The sequence below is a fragment of the Anarhichas minor genome, unplaced genomic scaffold, assembly GCF_050575085.1.
Source record: "Anarhichas minor isolate MPS153535 unplaced genomic scaffold, ASM5057508v1 ptg000030l, whole genome shotgun sequence".
NCBI classification, from domain to species: Eukaryota; Metazoa; Chordata; class Actinopteri; order Perciformes; family Anarhichadidae; genus Anarhichas; species Anarhichas minor.
The window spans coordinates 2,372,501-2,396,926 of record NW_027466476.1 but is presented as its reverse complement, the minus strand read 5'-3'; the positions used below and the strand labels follow the sequence as shown (position 1 = coordinate 2,396,926).

Here is a 24,426-nt window from a genome sequence, read left to right as displayed (position 1 = left end):
CATGATTTAAGTTAAATGAATTACATTTTGACTTTTTTTTCAGAAAGTAGTATAGTTATTGTCATATTGCAATAGCCATATGTTATGTCCTTACATGCCTGCATGGTGTATGTTTCAGATGTTGGTGTCCCGTTCCGTTTGTAGTCCGAGTAGTATTGACCAATCACGTTTGAGCAGGCTTTGGTTAAATGCAGGTCAACAGTTCGGGTGGAGAGCAAAAGAGGCGTAACATTTAACCAACAATAGCCCAAATACACCATGGTACTGATAATAATAATCAATTGAAGTAAAGAAATGTATACATTTGATTAAAATAAGATTAAACTACTTTTTGTGTATAGTTTTCCAAACTACAGTTACTGCTGATTAACTGTAGTGTTCCTAACATTTTAACACAACATTTTATTGAAACAGTGCTCCTTTGTCTTTCTTTGTCACTGTACCAGACACAATACTATTAGTTATTTTAATAAATGGATGTTCTCCACCATATGGTTGCTTTTGTGCATCACATATCTTCAGTGCTGCCATATCTTTTCTACATTTGGACATCTTGCACATGAAGACGGGTGACATTCAGCCATAACACTAAAATATGCATCAAACGTTAACCAGATCAAGCAAAAGACCCTGAGAAGGATCATTCATAGGGTTAGTGGGTAATGGACATGGTCTTTTTTAAAGTAGTGAAGAGTTGCTGCTAATAGTTTTTTGTAACTCACTACCTCCTCATTTCACTTTTACAGGTAACAAACTGTCATTTAAAAAAAACAAAGGCTCACCTAAGACTGATCATATGACTAGAACTCCATTGCCTTTGTAGACTCTTGATCCTTCTTTGAAGAAGTTATGGCTGCATAATGTGTATGGTCAGTTCTGATGATATACTAGTCTCTGACAGTACTTTGGATCTGACTGTGCTCTTTGAACTATTCTGACTGTACTGTTTGTTTTACATCATGTTTTGTATGTATTATGTTTTGTCCTCTCTGTGGACACCGGGCAGGTTACGCCTTGGCGGCCGCTAATGGGGGATCCAGTTAACAAGCAATAAACAATTTCTAAAGGGTTGCTGGTATACCTCTTAAAACTATTTCCATTCACATTGCTCAGTATAATGTATTGTTAGCAAACCACAAAGTAAGTCATGTTTTGCTATTTTTGTCAGTTGTAGGACAGTTGGAAACAGCACTTCGATGATGAGCTTTTTACAGCTGTCTAACATGAGTCACTCTTTATTTCAGAGCTGTCCGATTCAGAGCAAAACGTACCTCTTTAAACCACTCCAACCCATCTTTATGAAACCAGCCCCTGATCACAACATGCAGTGGAGACATTTTTGAGGGCATGATTGGCAAGAACAAGAAAAGGAAGTGCAAACTTTTAAACGACTCCAAGTGGTGGAAAATGAAAGAGGGGGTTTTTGTTTCCCTCTGAAGGCTGGAGTCTGATTTCCTGTGCGGCTCTGATTGGGAAAGCAGAGGCACGCACAGGGAGCCTGCTTCTGTATGGAGATGCCAGATGACAGGCTCCCCTACGAACAGACTGTTGCTGAACAGCACGCTGAAGTGGCTTTTGATTGATCATCAAACATGCCTTTTATGAAACAATCGCTTGTGTAAACCTGTTTTAGATGGTGGGACTTCAATGTCAGTGAGCGTGTGGTTCAAAGAGAACATAAATATTAGTATCTTAGGATCAGAGATGGGCAAAGATACTTCAAAATGTATTTTGATACAAAATACAAAATACCCCTCAAATAAATGGATCAAAATAAAATACAAAATACTGGTGCCAGAAAATGTAACAAAATACAATACATGTATTTTGTATTTAAAATATAGGAAATACTTTTTTCTGGATTTTCCGTTCTCTCACAATTTGGTACAGCAGAGCATTCAGGTTTGGGCTGTATAATGTACACAAAGCTCTGGTGAAGCCCACAAAAAGGACGAACAGTCACAGACATGTTAGCATGTTAGCATCGAGCTTGATATTATAACCATCTCCATGTATATACAATAGGCTATGTAGCCAGACCCAGACATAAATTATACATCAAGCTAGTTGACACCTGTCACACTCAGATAAAATATTTACCTTGACAGACAATCGGTTGAACTTGAAGATCTGAAGACTGAACTCGTGAACTGTTTTTTGATTCGTGGAGAAAGTATTTTGAGTATTTTAAATACAAAATTACTCCACTCTAAAGTATTTTGTTACAAATTACGTTAGATTTTTATCGGCCCTATCAAATACAAATTACAAAATACTCAAAAGTAATTGAAATACGTATTTCAAATACAAGTAATAGAAATACTGCCCATCTCTGCTTAGGATGTAGGAGTCCGTCGCTATCATGCAAGACTAAAGGTGATGCAATGTAATCTATTTACAAAAATATATATAGATACTGTAACACATAAGCACACAAAGAACTCCTCTTTGACTCTAAATGTGTGCTTTGATCACAGAGCTTGACCAGAGTGCCTTTCTGCTTTGATGCCAGCTGTGGCTATAGATGTAGTGTCAAGCATTTTGTTCATGTTCACCCATGTGGACACACAGTGTCTCATAGATTCCCTGTGCACAGCAGGAGTTTGTCCATAAGGCCATATGCCAGATTGTCCCCCCTCCTCCTACTTGTCTTTTGTTATCTGAGTGACCCTTAGGTGCACTGCAACCCAGCTGACCCTGAAGAGACACCACCTTATTGACCAACTCACAGCTCCATAGAGTCCATTACCTAAACCAAATTAAATCCCACTCGTTGTTAAAACGGATTTCACCTCGTTTCAATATCGACTATTTCTTTGACTCACCTCTCTCTTACTTTGAAATAATTCCTCTTGAATAGACAATAATTTATTTACTGCATTGATGCTGTCACGCATTCAGTGATGGGTATTATGGTTTTGTGCTGCAGCATCTGGGTTCAGCACCATTGGATCTGTTGTAACTGTTTTCATTGTCTGACTGTGGCAGTGATTGTGGTGAGAGGATTCTTGAATAACCATGTTGTCTGTTTTTAATTATTCAGCCCACTTCCACATTTAACAATAAAAAGTCAGTTTTTAAGCCTGGAAAGTTCTCCGGCCAATTAATACCAAACAAAAAATATTTGGCAATCTTAGGCCTCTGATGGCCGTGTGCGGTAAAATATTGCACAGTATATGATATGTGACAGCTGCTCTCAGAAGGAGGAAACGGGGAATGTGCACACAAACAGGGCTTTAGTTTTCTCCAAGTCCTTTGTGAATCGTGTCTTTTTTTTTCAAGAACTCAATCTACCATTCCCACAAAAATAATCAAAGAGGGCAGCCTCTATACTGATAGAGATCAAGACAGCAAGTTAGTGGAGTGTGATGTTATTTGAATCCCATTAGCTCATTAACACAAGTTTAAACTGCGATGAGCTTGTGTAGCATTGCAGGGTTTATGTAAACCTGCTGAGCAGATGCACCTCGTCCCCCTTTGTTTTTGTGTTGGACAGGTTTGCAATGTAATGGATGGACATATGGGCTGTTAGTTAAGGTTTCATGATGTTTCAACAGCCTTTGGATGGCTTTATTGTAGGTCCTGCTAAACAATGCGTTGTGGTAATATAAATTCGGTTAAAAACACAGTTATATGTAACGTATACTGACAACATTTTCTTTGTGACCAAATTTAGTTTTGACCCACACACGCGAGGACGTTCCACCCGCAAATCCCCAAAACATAGGTCAGTGCCGTGTATACACAGCGTACTGGACTGCCACAACAGGGTAGCATGTGGCTGGAGAGACTGTCAGAGGTTCGGTTCCTGGAAATGTGTCCTTGAGCAACACACCAAAACCACAGCCTGCCTCCTGTCTGGACGGCAGCGTCAGCTCAGCGCGTAACTGTAAAACGCACTATTCGGCGGCGCTATGACCCTGCTGCCTTCTGCCTGCTCGGCTCCAGCGCTCCAGACCTGGTAACGGCAAAGCTGGAGGAGCGCAGGGAAGGAAGTCATCTGATAGCTGTAGTCCAGTTTGTTGCTGGAATCAGGATATCCTTCCAGCTCCTCGCTGAAATTCCAGGGATCTTTTTTTTTTTGGTGCTTGTAACCTCCTCCTCCCCCTGAAAGTAAGCTCCCCGCTTGTCGCGCTGTCTCCGCCGGGGCTCCGTTGGACTGTTTCTCAACAAATACTTCCAAAAAGTGCGTTTTCGACCCCTGGAAAACGGGATTCGACCACTGTGATTAATATTTCTGCGTTTCGGCACACATTCCGTCTTCCTGTCGTTTCCTCTGGATCGACGAGAACAGATTGGACATAGTCTCCCCGTGGCACGCTGGACTAATGGTGTAGCCTACTTACAAGGACGACTTCGTCTTGAAAAAAAGTTGAAGAATAATTGTTTCCTAACACACAGCCCCGGATTGGTCCTGGAGGCGCCGATCCTGCGTGCCGAGTGAGGAAGGAGTGCGTTCGTAACGGACTCATACTTTGGATTTACGCACAAGAACCTTCCCCCCCCCCCCAAAACATTGTCAGTCGACACCATGTGTCTCTGATTTATTCTCCAAGCCCAACTATGGATTTAACCCGTGTATGATTTGTGTTGACTGTGCTGTCTCCTCTCAAAATTGCCGCAAAGCTGAGACTCGCACAACACCATGCATCGCTTCTTGGAGAAAATCTGCTGCAAAATTGAGGGAAGTCGGGAGGCAGCATGACTTGGGCTCTGGATTTCTTTGACTCTACATTCCATTCTCATATAATATCTTAATGCTGTTCCATTTTGGTTTACAAATATGATGAAATGGCAGCCCCGGAAGAAGGTGAGTCGGGCTAATATTTTCTTCCAATTATGGCGATACATAACGTTATTTCTCTGGAGCACAAGTTGGAACGATTGGGCTCGGTCACAGACTGCTGCTCTTACTATTCCTTTACTATAAATGAAAGGACCTGTAGATAGCACTAACCAGATCAGCTGAACTGTAACCAAAGAATACTTTATAACGAAAAGCAAGTTTACATTGTCTCTCCCACTCCGTTTAAATGATTTAAGAGAGACAGCAGTCAGCTGTTGTGCACTGCACTGTATATAACCTAGTACATACCAGCATATTAATAGTGCTCATCCAGGGGAATAACATGTGTTGCTTTGTTAATGTTTTATACTCTGATCTGTGTTTTGTTTGTTCTGCACCTCTTAACAACATCAGACAGACACACACTTTTATTCTGGACTAATCAAGACGTTAGTGATTCATGTATCCTGTAGTGAATATCTGGAGTTGTGGCTCGGGAATAGAAAACAATATTTTGACAATTGAATATAGACGGTGGAACAATGCACCTCAGCAAGATTTGCACCTAAAAGTTTCAGAATGAACTGACACCTCTCTACATCTTTGAGAGGATTCTGGCAGAGGAATCATTTTCTTAGACACATTCACATTGCATTCTCTTATTGCCCCATTTTTGGTAGCCTTGGAGTATTACAACATGGAAAATATCTGAAAATCATCTGGGGTCTATAAAAGAAGGGTTGCACTAAGATGTCTATGGTTTGGATTTTTACCAGCAGGGGGCACTTGTCTTACAAGAAGCAGCCTTCCTTTGCAGAAGTGGGCTTTACACTGGTGTGAAAAGAAAGAAAAATGAAAGAATCTTTCCTCCATCAACTGTTTTGCATCATTCGAAACTTCTCCCAAAAGACTTTGTTATATAGCAGCTAAAAAATGTGCCGGATTTTTTTTCCTTTCGACCCTGATATTTCTGCCTTCTCAGCTGAGACATGATGATGATGATGATGATGATGTGTCTTTATAACCTCCCATTAAACAGCTCACTGGTTACCAGTACCAGAAGTAGTAGAACCACGACTACTGGCACTGGTAGGAGCTGAAACCTACTTCCGTGTGTATGAGCCGAGTAGCTCGCCATCTCTTTGCTTAAATCATTTTTTTGTGTCATTAATGTGGATGACCTCATCCTGAAAGACGAGATGAAAGCAAGTAATCCAAAACCGAGCTTTTTAATGTTGAATCATCAACAGAGAAAATAAAAGCTGTGAGCATGCCCTAATGATTTCTACAGCTGTGCAGTGTATCTGCCAGAACCATCCATGAGACCCCCTCGTGAGGACTAAAAGCCTCTCCTCACTGCGGGAATGTATTCCCGCCACACTGCAGTCATATCTGCTCAAGCTTAATAAACAATCCTAAAAGCAACACTGCCCTTCATGTGTAGATTCTCTTTTCATCAAAGATCTTTTTTCCTAAGGTACACCAGAGCACGCTCATCAAGGAGGGAAATGGTAACTCAGTTTTGTGTGATGCTGATTAATTAACCTGTTGGATGCTAGATGCATACATATGAACACAAGCACTTAGAGAGCAGTGCACAGTATTTTAGAGTACTTGCCATCCACAAAGTGTTTTTTATGTGAGTTTGTTTGTGTGTGTGTGTGTGTGTGTGTGTGGCATTATCCCTTCACCCTGGCCTCTGGTTTATTGCCTGTGATGTCCTCTGACTTAGATATTGAACGTAGCAGCCAGGGCACTGGAATAAAAACAGCTATTGTGCTCCACATGGTAAAGCAAGTGATTTCTGTAGAATACAACGCTCTCTTTTAAAAGTGCTGGCTTCTTGTTTATCTGCTTTTCAATCTGTCTCTTCACTCCACTTGTTTGATGGGAATCAATAGAAAGTGTAGGAGCATCAAATTGATTCAGGCTGAGTGTCCTGTCCACATCGTCGTAATGGATTACACTAATGAGTCACAATACCACATCTGTGATGTTGGAGAGAAGAGAGCAGCCGTTCCTGTAATGTTGCCGCTAGATAGCTTATCGGTTCTGGAGAGAGAAAGAGAGGAACGTCTTATTTTTATCAGGGGATTTCTGTGATTAACTTTTTTTTATACTGTGATTTTGGTGGAGTTGCTCTGACCACCTGAGTCGATTCAGAGAGTGTGTCTATTACACAATGTTCAAATGTGGAGACATATGACTAAAGGCTGCCATAGCGCCCTGATAAAGGTTAGATTAGACTGTGTCTGGCCTGCGATAATCAATGTTTTCTGAAGGGTGAGCTTTTTTTGAAAGCCAAGCGCAACAATGCACATGAAGCCATTTTCCTTCTAAAGTAAAGAGACACTGTTTTGTGTTTGTGAGGCTGAGGAATGCTAACATGGCTGAAAGCACGAGTGGGGTAGGGTGGGTGTGCAGCCGCTGCCACTGCAGTCGTCTGTGGTCGGGTTGCATTAGAGGAAGGTAATGTGGCTAGCACCTATCCTGAGGGAAAGCTAACTCATTGAGTCAGGTAAGAGATGGCAGCGTGCCTGAAGTGCACTGAAAGCAATGAAAGCCACCAGTTTACGTTTAGAGAATAAAGAACCTTTGGGATTGGTTTTTAAGACACTGGGTGCTTTCAAGTGGGCACACAAGTCCAAAGTGGTTTGGATATTAATTATGTGTTTGACTTATACCTGTCTGTATGGGACATTGAGTTTGACTGTTTTTTCCTTGTCCATGAATTTCTTTTGCAACAGCTGAAAAACATTCCATGCTCCTTTTTATTTTTTGCTGCCAGATGTGTTTTTAATTCATCATCAGCCAATGTTTTCTTGAGCAGAATTGCTCACAACCTGTTCATATGATGGGTGGTCTCGTATTACAAAGCCAGGCAGTGCATTTACAGTTGACATCATGCCCTGTGGCAGTGTGACCAAGTCAGAAGGAAGCGACTGTTTGTTTTTGTGGTTGTGCCAGATGTTCCTGTGGGTTCCACACAGTTGACATTAGGTCTTGTCACCTGAGAGCGACAGGATGCCCTGCTCGTGTTTCTGTGGCTAGGCTCACGGGAAGCTTGGACTTTTACCATCAGCAGGCGCACTTTTACATCCCTGACCATGTTCATTGGCTTTTCACTTTGGGGAGTTTCTCATGCTGCTTTTCCTCTTTGATTCGGTATTATTTATGAGCTCTCCGGTAGGGGGAAAGGGCTATCTCTCCCTCCAGCGCGCCATCAGTCCCTGTGACGTCTCCTGGCTGGCAGCAGCCCGGCAGTTTTGGAATACATTTACAGCAGGGGAAAACCCATCAGAATGTGAAGAGAAGCGCTAGAAGACACATCTGAGTAGAGAAGAAAGCGGGGGGTGAGGCTGTCAGTGGGGGAAGGAATCACTTGGGAGAGTGCTGAGTGCTGGACACAGATTGAGATACATCGGGGAACAAATGAATGATGACTAGATTGTAGGATTGTAGGAAATAAGGAGATAAATTGGTGGATATTGAGGAGATTTGCTGTAGAGCCGTAGACATTGATAGAATTTGAGATGGTTGGAATTCGAGAAAATGGGAAAGGGTTGGAGACTAGAGAATAAGATGGTGCAGGAGATTTGGAGTTTAGGAGTGAGGGGCCCTAGAGTGAGGCAGCAGGGATAATTAATGATAGGGAGTGATAGTACCTGCTGTTCCTGATGCTGCGCAGTATTTACGGCCCAGCGTGCCGAGTGGAACGGGATGCGGCTGCGTGGCCAGCCCCCTGGCCTATCCTCCTGGGGCGTGAAACGATAGCAGTGGGGACGGGGGATTGGTCCAGGTAAAGGAGGGGGTTGCGTGGGGAACAGCGACTCAGCAATACAGTGGAAATTTATGAGCTGTACTCGCTCTGTTAATCCCAGTCCACCCCCTCCCATTGGGAGAGCTGGACAGAGATGGAGGACAGAAGGAAGAGCTTCCTGGAATGCAAGGCCTTTCTTAGTGTTAATGTGACGCAGTGGTCTGCAGGCCACGCAAGCTGCAGGTATATGCCCCATAAGACTCTTGGGAGTCCACTGTCAAAATACAACAGGAGAAACAATAGAGACAATGGTGACTGGGCCATCCTGCTCTCATTAATCCTCATTCCTGGGACCTGCACATGCCACTGTGAGTGTGGAGATGGATTTTTGGATAGCAAGTGGTAAATGCAAAGATTGATTTATCTATAGAATGGTCCATTTGTAATGATTTCCTCCAAGCCTCAGAGCACCCATTTCTGATTTTGCTACAGCTTTCCTTTACCCCCCCAGTGCTTCTGTTCGAGCAAATGGAGCTATGTTCCAGTTTATTGAGGTCATTGTTCCAGGGGTGCGGTCAGCTGCTCTCAGGGCTCAGGAGGTGCCTGCCTCTGGGCGCCTCCACAGGGAATAAAGCGGACCTGACTTGATGGACCACATCAATAGGAACACATTTCTTTGTTCTATGAGGTGGAACAGTCCTCTGCAGGACTTAAGCTCTATTCTTTTCATTCTTTTCATTGGTTAAGCTTCTGTATTATGTACTCAGTCTTGCAAATACTGAGAGCCAGTGTTTCAGACATAAGCTGGCTAAAACACGTTTTGAATAAGGGCTGTCAATGGCACTCGAGACGCATCCCTTCAATATGTGGCCTGAAAAACATGCATACTTTCCTCTGTTTCACAACATTCATCAGAGTACAGCTGCCAAAACCTCAGTTCCCACATTCCTTTATAACTCTACACTGGGCTGGTTCCAGCGGGCCGGGCATAGTATCCGCTTAGTCTTCAGGCCCTGCAGCTGTCTCCATCCAACACAGTGCTGTATGTTGTGACAGACGTTTGCTGCTAGTGTGTTCCAAAGAGGGCCTGTGATCCAGCCTGGATAGAAATGTGTGAAGAGCACCACTAATACCACCCTGCCTCTTGCTGACGCCCCTAAATCCCACTAATTCCATCCCTTCTATTGTCAGAGATGGGATTCATAAGCCCTTCTTTGAAGGCTCAATTTTCCAGGAGTGTGTCCGTGGCTTAGCCGTAGGCTTCATGTAGCCAGGACTGGACATTCCATTCCTTGGATTGACGGCCTGGTCTGGCAATTGAGTGGTCAGTATCTAGGTCTCGAGTATATTATTGACGATTGCTGACCTTGAAAAACAGAGTCAATTAACCCCTGAATCGTCATGACCACTGCCCACTTGTATAAATGGCACAGTGCAAGAGAGAATCAAACGAGATTAGTCGAGCCTCTCCGTCCCCCTTCAGAAAAGCAGTAGGTGCTGTGCAATGTTTTTGCAGTCAAACGGAGTAGCAGACACACACACACACACACACACAAACTGCCTCAGCAGAGTGTTTCTCCAGGGGTCACAGAAACAACCAAGCCCAAAGCAGATTGTTTTAGTTCCCCTCACCGTCGCTCTGGTCTATCTGTCCCTGCCTCTCCTTACTTTTCCTGCCATGCTGAATGTGGTGAGGGGGTAGCTTCGAGAGTTTTTTTTTTTTTTTTTTACTGCTGGCTGTAAAATCCTGCAGGAAGGAAAGAGAAATGATGCCAAGCACGACCCGCTGAGCCCTTTCCCCCTCCGTCTCTCAGGGCTGGGTTTAGCTGCTGTTCCCTCTCGTAAGTTTGGAGTCATTTATACGAGGCTTATATTGGGATACTTATGTCAGGCATATGTTTATAGTCGCTAAGATATGTGGGCAAGGAGCTCTTCCTTACACTCCGTGGGCTCGTCTCCCAAGGGAGATTCACGATTCCAGCGCCCTTAACAAGGCAGACAGACAGGTGGTGACTGACAGGCACACTGGGATAAATTCAGTAATGAGGACTATAGAACAAGCCTCCATGGTCAACCCCCCCATGCTTCCCTGTTGCAAATGATCTCATGCCTCATAGAGTTTATATATTTAACTAGGGGTTCTGTTACAGTCTAATAGAGCCATAGCTACGTACGGTATAATGCTGCCGTTGCCCCCTCACTGTGGCTGCTCTCTGCCCCCTCTGTGTGCATCCCAACAATGTTTCCTCCTGTTGTGCGTGTTCCTGCATTTGTCTGCGTCTTACACCTGAAAGTGTTTGGGTTGTTTGCTTCTGCCACTCTCTGCAGACTAGATTTGTGGATGTGACTTGAACCTTAATGTGTACCGCGCCCCTCTGGCTCCAGCAAGTTGCATTGCCACCTTCCTTTAAATTAGCTGTGTAGGGAAAAAAGATTTCTTTGTGTGTCCGTGAATATATGCGTCAACTTGTTTGTCTCATGTGCTGCGTGTGTGTGTGTGTGTGTGTGTTTGTGCGTTTTAAAATGCCCTCTTTTTGTCTCTTGGAAAATGTTTGGCTCGACAAGTGAGCGATATCCTTGCGTCAGATGGGACATGATTTATGACAACTGCACAATATTATCATCCATCAGAGATGGGCTACTAAAATACTGTACCCTTTCCTTCCTTCTTGCAGCCTCCAGCCCTAGCGCCTGATCTATATTCCTGTGACTGGGGTCAGAGGCCACATTAGAGCATGTATTGTTCAGCAGTCTAGAGAGTGCTCCAGTTACCACTGTGAAATCTCAAGCATCAGCGGCTTCTTAACTGTTTAAATATACTGTACGGGGCTGAACACTCCTTCAGGGGCCGGCCAGACGCTACACAACGTCTATGGTGTGGTATTACATTATTTGAAGTAATGCCTGCCTTTTTATAGCCATGTAAAATGTGTTTGCCGCCTTCGCCACCTGTCTGGGTGTTCTGCATGATGAAATTATGCTGAACATGTATAGTGCTGTGACTGCTACTGTTTTCTGCTACAAAAACTGGTATATGCATCGGTCCAGCTGCTTGAATGAGGGCTGTAAAAAAAAAAAGATACATAATCACTCACTGGAACAAAAGACCGAAACTTGGCACACAACAGTTGGTGTAACGCTTCAGGTGTGAAATTACCCTCCAAATTTATATTTAGGAGTATGTGTTAGCCTCCTCCTCTGCGTCTTCCTGAACAATGTTGTGTTTTTCAGTTGCAGAGAAGGCTGCAACTGATGGACTACTTTCCGGGCATAATGCTGCAGTAGTGTCTTTGTCAGAATAGTATAGTTCAGCTGCCCCATTAGGTCTGGATAAAGCTAAGGTACAGCTCAGGTGCTGAGGTGCTGACTCAAACTGCTGAGCCTTGTGGTATAATGAATGGATATATTATACTGTACAGACACGGAATGCTTCTCGTTTGTTGCTGCTGGGTAGTGCACAGTTTTACAACAGTGCCCTGGGGACATTGTTGTAACACAGTCATGCTGGCTGGCATTTGGACATGTGAAATTATCCATGCCCGAGTCTGTCAGTGAGTGAACACGACTGCATGTGTCCATCGGGCTCTGACCAGCAGCCGAAGCCTTCAAACAGGCTCAGCTGCCTGCCTTCAGCAGGTCCCCTTTAGGCTGCACTGCTGAACTTGCACACAAACTTTGTACCTGGAAAGCATTGGGCTTTTATTTTCTTCCAGACAACTCGGACGTTGTATTATTTATTGCGTTGCCGTGCACACAAGCTCAACCGCTATGAGCTTAAAACTCATATACTCATATATGAATACATATTAGGTCCTCAAATGCACTATAGGCTGTTGACATTTACGCCAGAAGATCTATTTCCCCCAGCTTTCTAACACTCCATCCCCTCACCCCCCCCCCCCATCTCTGCATTGTGCTGCTGCTTCTAGCTAACAGAGGACGGCCTCAGGCAGAGCAGGTGCAGGCTGCTGCGATGGTGGCTCTTCTGATTCACACACACACACACACACACACACACATACATGGGTACACCCAGGGGAGACCGGTTGGCTATGGTACCACGCTCAGTGAAATGGCAGACCAGGATTGTTTGTTGGAGGGTAGGAAAAGCTCTCCACTGGTTGTATGTTGTGGTCTAAGTAGAGAGTGAGCAGGTGTTTAGAAATTAAAGCAGTCGTCCATGTGCCAATGTGCTCTTGGTCTCAAAGGAACAATTTTGATCTGGTAAAATCCTGTTCGCTGCAAATCTGTTGACAATGCCGGGTGCCAGCTGGTGTTTTCAAGTGTGTCTCTTTGGCACTATGTTAGAAATCTAATTTAATAAGTTGGTTTGTGCCTGTTGCTGTGAATCAGCATTTGATGAAATTACATGGTTCAAGGCCTTAAATGTGCAATATACGCCGGGGTGCTTTGAATCCCAGCGTATATTGCAAATTTAAGGCCTTAAATTTGCAATATACGGAAACAACTATTTGCTATTTAAATATATGGTGGAGTAATATCTACCTGAGCAGAGATGCACCTGAATGCACCCTGTCGGTGCCCACATGCTTTATCGTAAAAAGCTATCCACTGGTTGCTGCAGTCTCTAAATCTACCACAGCCTACAAACTGTAGTTTTTCTCCCATTGAGGCGTTCCTTCTCTGCGTAACTCACAGGAAAGATGAATTGTTGACACACTGGTGACTTCAGGGAAGAGGGAGAACTTTCCAGTTCTGTGGTTTCTCGGTCATCTCTGACTCCGGCAGCAGCCGTGGTCTCCAGGCTCCCGGTAAGCTACGCTGTGTTGTCTTTCAAGTGTTGGGTTTTTCCCCCCATTGGAAGCACGCAAGTTGGCAGAGTTGAGGAAAAACAATACTGGGAGACTCACATATCATGCTTTTTTTGACTTCCAAGGTTGAATTCAAAAGCTTATTTCGATCAATTTTCCACTTCGAATCAAAATGTTGACACAACCGTTAGTAGCACCAACCCTCCGGTTCCCCCTCAGGTAAACACTGTTGGCTCCGTCGGTACGTTTTTATAGTTTGTACTGAGCTCAGTTGTTGAGAGCCGTTGAGAAGCAATAGCAATGTTCCCAATCGTGTATATATCACATTTAATCAATAGAAATATCTGCTTAGATGCAATGTTTTTGCGATAGGTTTTTACGTTTAATAATAATGATACATTCTCAATTTACAGTCTTAAGATTATGCTCCATTGGACAGAACCCTAAAGAAGGTTAATTATAGTTTATAATATATGAAATGTCAATGAAATTGGTGACAAACATTCAACAGAACCAACATAGCTTTACATGGAACACTGAATAAATTAGATTAAATAATGAACACGTTAACTGCAGTGATTACCATCACATCGATTGCCAGGGAACTTCTGCACCTCCACGTCGCGAACGCACCTCAGCGTCAGGTCCGTCAGCTGGAGACCTGCATCGCACGGCAACCGGTAAAAATAACGAAATATGTAATATCAAAAATGAGTCTCATAAATGTATCCGTGTTATTGTGGAAGATTTGATCTGAACATTTTCAAGCTTGTTTCATCGCCCGGCCTTGTAAGACGCACAATGACTTTGTTTATCAAAAACAGAAGAGGCCCGGTTATAGAATAATAGTGTTTTTTTGCTCTTCTTGTTTCAGCTGAGTCTGTGTTTTGTTCTGGGAAAACAAAAATTGACTTGACATTTGAAATGGATTTGTAATCAAAGTGAGAGACAAATGTAATGGCTTCGTCATTGAGCTGTCAGCCTGATGACTGCTGGCGAGACAGCTTTGATGAAATACTTTGGAATTCTTTAGTTCTACTACAGGAGTAATAATTAGAAACTGATGAAAAATGTTGAACAATGGCAAAATTGCTGATCAGCGTGCCGCTATTCCCTCATTGCACAGTGCGTGAGACGCGTGATGCCTTTGTAAATGGAGTTTGTCAGTCTTCTGAGCGCTGTTTGGCAAACAGACAGATGGACTGGCAGGTTGACAGATAATGTAGATGTGAATGTGGCGGGCGACACTCCTTCTGAGACACCTCTCTGACTGTTATCACAGCCACTTGTCCTCATTCCCATAAAGAGAGACTCATTTTATTCCCTGCCCTTGTTTCCTGCGATGACGGGAACTGTCACCCTCGCATGGGAACTGCTCATCACGGGAGACGTACACTAAACAACATGACACAGAAAGCCGTTTTTTCTACCTTTTCATTCAGTGCGCATTCTGTTACTTCCGTTTTCTCATCAGCTATTGATGCACATGCTTAGTTGTCTCAATCAAAGGAGCGTCTTTGAGTGCTTCCCTGTTTGGTAAATTAGCGTCAAATGATCTTGTTTGAGTGCCCGTCTCTTCTTGGCTTGTGCAATGGAGAGTCCCGGGGGGGTTTGTGAGAGGATTCAGATGGGAGGTTGCTAAGAGGAGGGGGAGTTATGAAACCTGATTAGAATATGGTTTGAGTTAATTACCTAAGAAGTTTTTCTCATTTCATCTATCTATTTGTAATCTAATTACAGACGGTGGTTTTCCAATTCCTATCAAATGAAACCGTAACCGGTCCCGAGAGGAAGGGAGGGGGGATACAGGCAAGAAATGATACTCCTCCCCAGCCCCCCCCCCCCCCCCCACCTCCTCCTTCACCTCCTGGCCTCATCCTCTCAAAGCTGTGCTGAGGAGTTAACAGATGTGATGTCAGAGCAATCAGAAAGCTTTGTCTCCGTCGGTGCTTCGTTTATTCCACCGAGCGGCGTGAAACTGACACCGTGTCTGTCAAAGATCCTGTCAGCGTCTCACCATTTAATTAATTGGGAATAAAAACGCCGACGGCTAACACCTCCACATGTTATGTTGCTGTCTGTAGCCAACAATTCACACACATGACTACTTGAACATTAATTGCAACGAGAGCATTGAGGATTAGATATTGTAACAGCGCTATGGCACTACCCTGGGAAATGGTGGGCTACAGAGTATTTCAGCTGCAGTGTGGACCCCAGACATGATTAGAAACAGATGGCGGCGGACCTATCCCATTCGCTTCCGTCGTCCTTACTTCCACCGCCTTTGTTCTGCCTGCTTCTTCCGAACTTCTTTACATCTTTCAAACTTCTCCGAGTGTTGCGAACTACTTCATGCTGACATCCTCTTTTGTTTCTGCTTGTTGAATATCTGAGCAGCTCTTGTCATGGTAGCTGATTGGAAAGATCAAGAGCTGCTCTTCGTCTCCAGTTTCTTTGTACAAGAGAAGTTAAAGGCCCAAAATGCAATTCAAGCAGTTCTGTCTACCCTCAGATGACACTCCTATTAATGCCAACGTCTTGCTTTCCTGTCTCACATCTTTCTCTTCCGTTTGTCTCTTTGTCTAAATTCAAACCCCTCATCTCTCCCCATCTACCTCTGCATATCCTCTGTACTCCATCTTTATGTCGGTGCCTCTTAGGAAGAAACAGCCTTTAGCTGTAAATTGCCCCATTTCTCACATTTCATTTTTCCAAAAGTTGAAGCAGGTAGAGAAGAGTGAGGGGGAGAAGCTGCTAGCCCAGCACATTGGCAGAACTGTGAATTCATTAGTATCCCTGGGTCCTTGAAACAAAAGAACCAGAGTTTTTCTCGAATCAGCCAGAACTTTGGTCCTTTCTGTTGCAGTGTAAGCTCATCAGCGTATGTACACACACATCCGATATACTGGTCATGAAATAAAACCGAAGCAGTCGGTTAACAGCAGCACACCAGGCTCAGTGCTTGTCTCAGTGAAGAAAAATAACAGGACATTTCCATTATTCTGCAAATGTGTAAGTCCATAAAAGCATAAAATTAGATATCTGTGGAGCATAAAATTAATTCTGAGACCTCTACAAAAGGTCAAAGGATATTTTCAGACTAAACCCACGATTAGCCTCTTGTTTGACATACAATGTTAATGCTTGGTAAGAAGTTACCCAGTGTGGAATTGGTATGTCCAGTCACACATTAATCCAGCTTTGAAGTCTTTTAAGTCTTCTGTGACCTACTAAGGATTAGGGATGAATTTCCCATATTGTTCCGATGCATGTACATAACATTTGAGACATTATTGAAATTTGTGGTTGCGGAGCATTTTTTGCTGCCGAGGCAATCTGTTCGTGCTCGCTGTCCCATTTTCCCCAGTCGCCACTCTCCATGGTAGGAGATTAGGGGAAGGAAGTAGAGTATAGCAGCCAATTACAGTTATATCTTTGTCCTGCCGTAGACTTCCCACCGTCTGCTGCTCCTCTCCTCAGTCAAAGGGGCACCCACTTTTCTCAAGCAGTCCAATTTGTCAAGATCACTCATTCAGGTTGGTGTCAATTTAGAGTGGGGGGGGGCTGGTGTCTGCCTTTAGAGAGATGATTACGGCGAAAGCGGATGAAAAGGCAAAATGCAGATGATTCTTAATCTCTTTTGAGGAGTCGCACCTCCTCTTTCTTTTCCTCACATCTTTATCTCCTGATCCCATTTCCTTTTCCTTCAAGGTCTTCCCAGTGTCCCGTTGACCTCATTTTTTTTTCTCCTTGATTTCGTTCTCTCTTGATCTCCTTTCTACTCTTCACTATCTCTTTTCTGTCTGATTACATTTCCCAATGTACCATCATCCCCTTTTCTTCTTTCACTTTCTCTCCGCTTGGTAACAGACTCCTTAATGTGTGGACGACACAGCGCCGACCCCATGTAAATATGTAGGCTAATCTGGGCTTTCAGTAGTTTGTGTACATGAATATTGCATGGCTGGTTCTCCTGTGCGAGCACAGATTAGTACTCAGTCTTTTCCCTTGGTTAATTGAAAACCATTATAACTGACTGCAGTCAGGAGTCGTGCTCCAAAAAAAGCTCCTTTCTCAGGCCGTACGCCGAGGCTGCTCTGATCACCCCCTACCCTCCCCGTACCCCTCCCGTCAAACCCAAAGCCCGCTTTTCAAATGGACACCAATCAAAAGGCTCTTCTGGGAGAAGCAGAGCAGAGTGATGGGAAATGAGGTTAAGTGCGCAGACTGACCGACCTTCAATATTGCAATGCCCTTCCATATCAGAATCTGACAGCCCGTGAGAGTGTGGGGAAAAAAGGGGCTTGGTGGGACGAGTTGTAATTGGACTGGGATACCAGAGAGTAGATGAAGCATTTAAGGCTCCGACCTGTCTGTTTGCAGTGCATGAAGGGTGTTAGATGACAGTTCCACCCGTGTTTTTATATTTATTTTTTCATTTTTAACAAGAGCTTCTGTTTCCTTTTGGCTGTAATACACAACACAACAACATCCACTCACACCACATATACCTTTTGGGTGGTAAAAGCCAAACATGTAGAAAATGTCTACGCTGAGTTCCTACTTTTACGCTCTGAATTTTTTTGCTGCTAGTTAAAATCTTCAGAAGAGTGTCTGTGGAGTGCTATTTTAAACGGGCCCCTCTCCCTTCTCTATCTGATCTTGTGTGTTGTTACTCGGGGACATATGGGGGGTTGAGCAGAGTGTGTCGAGACTCTTTGGAAACAAGGTCCTCCGTGTTGCCTCTGGACACGTTCCCCTTGTCAAGCAGCTAATTTTATGCAACCCTCATCATGCCTTTGGAACAGAGAAAGAGACCGAGACAGATATTATCTTCGGAATGGTGCCGAAATAAGAGGAGGAAATTGAGTGGAAACTCTTGCTATGCATAAAAGCAAGCGGTGTATCATCATGGGAGCATGTTTTCCTGCCTCCATCCTCTTTCCTCATTTATTATTTTTCCAAAAGACTTCATCCTGCTGTTTCTGTTTCTGTTTCAATTTAGAAGTTAGAGATATATATGAATCTCTCTCTCTCTCTCCCTCATTTTTATATATATTCTCGTATTTATATACAGAGAAAGAGAGTCTTAACAATGCCAGTGCCTGCAGTGACTGTTTACCCTAATCTCAAGACCTTCCCTACAATTTCATATATTTTCCACACCATTATGTCCCTGTCACATATCTGTGCTTTCTTCTACTTTTACCTTTCTCGCACCTGTGCCGGTTTGTTTAAAAAGAGCAACAGAATTCTATTTTCTACCTTGACCTCGATGATATTCTGCTGACACATTTGTGCGTGTAAGTCACATTATTTTTCAAGCTGAAGCATTTTCTTCTCGCACACATAAAAAACACATCACTCCCTCTTTCCTTTTCCTCATTCCTCCTTCCTCTCTCAGTCCCACCACATGACGCTGCAATGCTGGCTTCAGGAATGTAAATGAGATGCACGGTGGCACAGTGTCAAAGAGCAGCAGATTGAACATTGGCCTGAATAGTCCAGCAAATGTTTGCAGATTTTTTTTTATTCAAATTAGCCCAGAATATTGGCTGAGAAGCCAAGAGTGCAGCGAGAGCTCCGCAGTGAACACCTGCTCTATTAACCCCACATGATGCGTTCAAGTGTTTGGGTGTGATTGCATGAATTATCACAAGATTTCAGTGTGTGCGCTATTTGTGTTTGCATCTGTGTCTGTGGCCCCAGAGAGTGTGAAGATAGAGAACAGAAAGTTAGATTTAGCCGCCTTTAGAATCTTATTAGTTGTTATGTGGGCTATATGGGTGCTTTGTGTTTGTTTTCCCGAAAGCAAAGTTTTCCACTTTTAGTCCTACATTTAGTCAAAGAATGAATCTAAACCGGAGCAAAATGCTGCTCCACCCTGACATCAGACAACATTATTTATGGTGTGTGTAGCTGTCGTTGGTGTTTGACTTATTGCAGGGTCACAGGATGTGGGTGGATTTAGATGGTACTTTATCACTCTTACCTCACCATTCTTAATCAAGTCACGTCCCACCCTGTCACTGCGCTGGGTCACCTCCAGTATCTGCATCTGTGTGTGTGTGTTTGTGTTTGTATGTATAGTATATAATGTATGAGTGTGTTTGCACAATATGATACTATCGACTTGGACCACACACACCATCTTCATCCAGATACTGACATTTGTAGAGCAGCAACTAGTTGTTCATTTGCACAATTAGAGGCCACGATTTGCACTGAATATATTCAGCAAGTTCCTGACAGATGCCTCATTGCAGAACAACACTTTTTAGTTTCATGTACCGGTTCATGGTTATTTTGTTCGGTCTTTTATTTGCCTTTTTTAGCGCTGTAGAATGACAGGAGAGAGAGAGAGAGAGAGAGAGAGAGAGAGAGAGGATGACATGCAGCAAAGGGCTGCAGTTGTATAAAGCCATTTCTGGCACCATAAGGAGCTCCACAAAATGTTAGCGATTGCCTCAAGAAGGGGCTCTGCAATATCTAGATATGTTGATATCGCCTTAGATTTGGGACATAAGTGTTGTCTTTTCATGGTTTCATGGTTTCTATATTCACTCTAACACTGTTACACTGTTTAATATTATTCGATTTCATTGTATATATTGTGCATTTTTATATTTAATATTTTTTACTCTGTTATTTTTATTGTATATATTGTGCATTTATATATTTGCATTTTTTTTAATTTAATATTTTTTACTCTGTTTTCTATTGCTCTGCCTGTACCATAAATGCTGCTGTAGCAACAGAAATGTCCCCTTTACTGTAATGCAGCAAAGTACAACTTGTATCACATATGCGACAGCTTTCCCCAAGACCCGTCAACAGACTTTGATGTGTAAAAAAGGTGGCGTTTTCATTTAATTGCAGGACTAACACCTTGTGGTCTGTTGTATCAACAACTGTAACGTAACCGTTTCCTAACAGAGCCTGCCCTTGTGTGTGTTTGTGATGTTATACAGCATATTGCCCTCAGCCCTTCCTCTCTGTCCTTGGTTGGTTTGTTTGCGCTGACGGTGGCTGCCCTGTCCCGCTTTTAACCTCAGTCTAAAGCCATGACTGATGGGATTCACAAGCCTCCTCCCTGCTTCACCTCTCACAGTTGATATATGTGCTATAGAAATATACCTATGCCGGTTTGCGTGTGTGTGTTTTGAGTGTGCCTGTGTGTGCGGGTTTTTCTTTGACGCTAACCTACGCTTGTGTTTTTCTTCTTTTTTTTTTTTTTTTTACTGTGGGATTTGTCTTTGTGTGATTTAACCAGGAAGAGAACAAGTCTTTGCAGCTCTCCATTACACGCGTGTCTTGACTAAGTCTCGGTTGACTAGATATCATGTCAGGCGGGTATTAAATGTTTAATGCTAGTGGATGTAGAAGATTGGCTTCTACTTGTCCTGATTAAATATTTAGGGGTGTCTGAATGGTGCATTTGACATTGCGAGGTGCTGAGGGACCCTGCTCGCTGTGGGAAGTGTGGGAACATAACTGACTGCCAGCTGTCTATTTGGTTATGACTCGGGTGCAACTGGGACCTCGGAGAGTAAAACTGGTGGCAGACCCAGAATGGGAGGTGAGAGGGGGAGGTTATATTTAGCCATGTCCCTCTTAACACAGCCCTGTTTCCTCTCAATACAGCTCACCCCTGCCTCTGTATGAGAACCTTTGCTTTGTCTTTTTGAATATAAGGGACACTAGACGAGGATAAAACTCGGGTTGGCATACAGACCTAATTTATATATATCTGCTAAACTGTGAGCCATGTATTTCTTAGTTTAACTTGATGGAGACTGCAAAGGCTGCCAATTTTCAGAGCACTGAGCAATGGAGTATACATTAACTAAAATAGTGCTTCCGACTCCAGTAAAAGTCCTCCAAAGGAAAGAGATTGAGTTTATTTCAGTTTCCATCTGGAAAAAGCAGCGAGGCACAAGTACAAAGACAGGCTTGGATTAATATCTTAAAATCAAAGAGCCGCTCGCGCACCAAACGGCATGATCCATTTACCTGACATCTTTGTCCCGACTCAAAGTGGAAAAGACGGGCAAAGCAGCAGTATTTTCTGGGTTGCTGATAATTCTTTATAGTGGCTGCTGACAGACACCGTTCGGTTTATAAATACATGAATGTGAAATTTATTCAGATCCATTTTTTGTTTTTTGGCTGCTTGGTAGATCAAGTGCCTTCATTTTGAGATAACAGCGTTACACTATTTGACTTTCTAGCATTGGCAACCGAACGCAAAATGCACAATAATATATTCACTGAGCTTTAATATGAAATGGCAATGTTGTAATCAAAAATAATCTCAAGTGTATTGATATAAATGTAATCAGTACGCTACTTTGTACACGGCTACCATATCCTCCTTACTTGGAAGCAGTGTGAGGTGTTAGGATATCCGAAGCATTTCTTGACACAGGAACCCTGGGATCGACTCGGCAGACACCTGGTCGCACCACAGACCCCTTTACAGTGCTGGCTCACACTGGCTGCATTGTTCTGAGAAGCTCACAATGGAGACATGCACACACAGACGTATTCTGCAGAGAGACACGATGCATTCCTCTGAGGTTATGATGTAGTGTACATCCAGTCCCTTTCCCTAGCGCACACATCCACATGGTGAGCACAATCCAATTGTGTGTCACTCAAGACAACTGCAGTCTGCATCCGCGAAGATAAAGAGAAGGGAGGCAAACTTAGTCCAGCTGGGCAGCATTGCCTCTGGTCAACAGAGGAAGACTAAAGCAAGTGAAAAGCATGTCTGACTTGATCACGGGGGGATTGATCAGAGGAGGAGAAGACCTTCACAGGAACAGCCTGGAGGCAGGAGGAACCTTCTGTTCCACAGTCAAATCTACTTCTGAGGAGACAAACGCTCAAAGGATGAAAGCGGACTCTACCGATGTGATCACAGCCTGAGCTCAGTAATGCCACATGATGTACGTAGATGCTTGGATCACAGATTGGCATATGCTTTAGCAGTCGCTGCTTCTGCCCTGATGGTAGTTGGCTGGTCCTTGTATTTGTTGGCCACACCTTTTTGAAATTATAGCTCAACAAATCACTCCAATTCGAGCTATTGAGTGGCTCTCAATACTGTAACTGTCAAAACAGCCAAAGTATCTGATGACCATAGAGCAGATGTGGCTTTCATGTATTGATAGGAAAAAACCAGCTTTAGAACTGTGTGGAGGCTAAACTAATGATTTATAGTGACTCGTTGTGGTCTCACACAAAATAAGAAAAATTTCATGACTGTCTAGTCGTTACAGTATTCCAGAGGTTTGTGGTTGGACTGTAATGCCATTTTCATAGTGCGGTTGATTGTTTGCGCTGGTAACTTTTTCTTTTTTCTTTTTTTCAACCATTCTTCTTCATTCTGCTTTTCATTAGCTGGACTGGTCCAGAATCCTTTCGTGCCTCTCACATTGTAACATTGTCTTGCATCACAGTTCATTCATGTTTCTGTGATTCTGCGGCGCCGGGCATTTACTGTGGTCAGCAACAGACAGGACTGGGTGGCAGAAGCAGATTCACTCAAGTGCTGCTTGTTAATGTGCTAATGTAGCCACATGACTGATTGGTTTATATATACAATTATAATCTTTAAATTTCTCAAATTGAATCTCGATGCACCACTAAATTGGCTATATTTTTCTGTGATCACACTTGCAACTGCACACACACACACACACACCAAACACCCAAGACACACGGGGATGTTGTGCCCAGTGTTTAGGGAACCTTGCTGGGTGGATCAAGGCGGGATAAGTGGTTAAGGTATGAAGGAGGCCTTATAGGCCCTGTTATGGCTGGATGGTTTAGCTATAATCCGATTGAGCAGGCCGGGGGGACTTGATGCCGGCGGCATTAGGTCCTCACAGCCAGACAACCAGTGGGCTCACACCTGCCACTCCATTTCATCTCAACGTTCTAGCTGATTACTGACAGTAATTTAAAATTCTAATTATATCGGATTCACTATCGAGCAGGATTTGTAGAAATACAGATTATTAGCTTGTTTTGGCTCAATTACCCACTTACATCTCGTGGGAGCAGTAGCTCGTAAACTAGATACGAGCTCTGCCAGCTCTATCTCCAGCAGCTCCCCCCCCCCCCCCCCCCCCCCGCCTTAACACCTGCAAGAGGCTAGGTCTGCCTTTTGGTCAGTGGGACTGTGTAATGTTGCTTCCTGTGATGAGAGGCCCACTCACTGGTGGCTCTTGTTGGAGGGAGCTAATGAATATTCAGAAGCTACATCGCATGTAAAGAAATAGATGAGCAGAGTAAAGTATTCAGAGCAGCATGTCATTGGGGTTGTTGAAGTTTAACCAATCAAACCCACAGAAAACATGAGCAGGATTCCCGAACGGTGAAAAGAAGGAAAAGACTTCTTCAGATTAAAGGCGAGAAACCAGCGGTGGAAAACATGAGTGGCAGAAGCAATCCTCTAAAGCAATCTATAGCAGCCCATCCAACCTTGAAGGAGCTTACAATAGCCCGAGCAGTTTCCTCAGCATTAGCAGTCTTGTGTGGGATGCTGTATAATCTACCTGCCAGATTAAGATGACATGGTCATTGTCTAGAAGAGAGAATTGAATTATGGTGTGTGAAAGGAGTTTAAATGAGATTATGGGGAAAGAACTCATCCAGCATGCGTGAGATACGCAAAGTCAGGCGCTCGACACCGACTATACTCTCACTCTCTCTGAGACACACACACACACACACAAAGATGTGAACATATAATGCACACATCAAATGCACATGTGCACTTACACACACTTATATTGGCCTATATTTGAGGGCCACACTGCATTGTGGTTCATTCCCTCCTGGTTTGCTGGATCCTTATCAGCAGAGATGATTTTCTTTTTTTCTTCTTTCGTGGTGACAGTGCATCCTCTCTCTGTGACTCCGTTTTCTCCTCACTGTGTCTACTGCGTTGGCTGGTTGGAGTTACCCTAACACAAGTGTATATATATATATATGCTAATCCCCAGGATGTGTGCGATTAGCCAACAACAACTCTGCAGCATATTTATTAGTACAAGTATCTGCTCTGTTTAAGCACAGCTAATCTCCTAGCATCC

The 24,426-nt window shown here is 43.5% G+C and overlaps 1 protein-coding gene across 1 annotated transcript in view; it reads left to right on the top strand.

Moving 5' to 3' along the window:
* The first annotated feature begins 4,081 nt into the window (after window positions 1–4,081).
* The window catches only part of LOC142964321 (tetratricopeptide repeat protein 28-like), a 110,078-nt gene continuing 89,733 nt past the window's right edge, over window positions 4,082–24,426 (top strand). Inside the window, exon 1 of the mRNA XM_076104591.1 lies at window positions 4,082–4,810. Coding sequence (XP_075960706.1) covers window positions 4,784–4,810 — 27 coding nt within the window. The 5' untranslated portion in view covers window positions 4,082–4,783. The remainder of the gene's footprint in view (window positions 4,811–24,426) is intronic.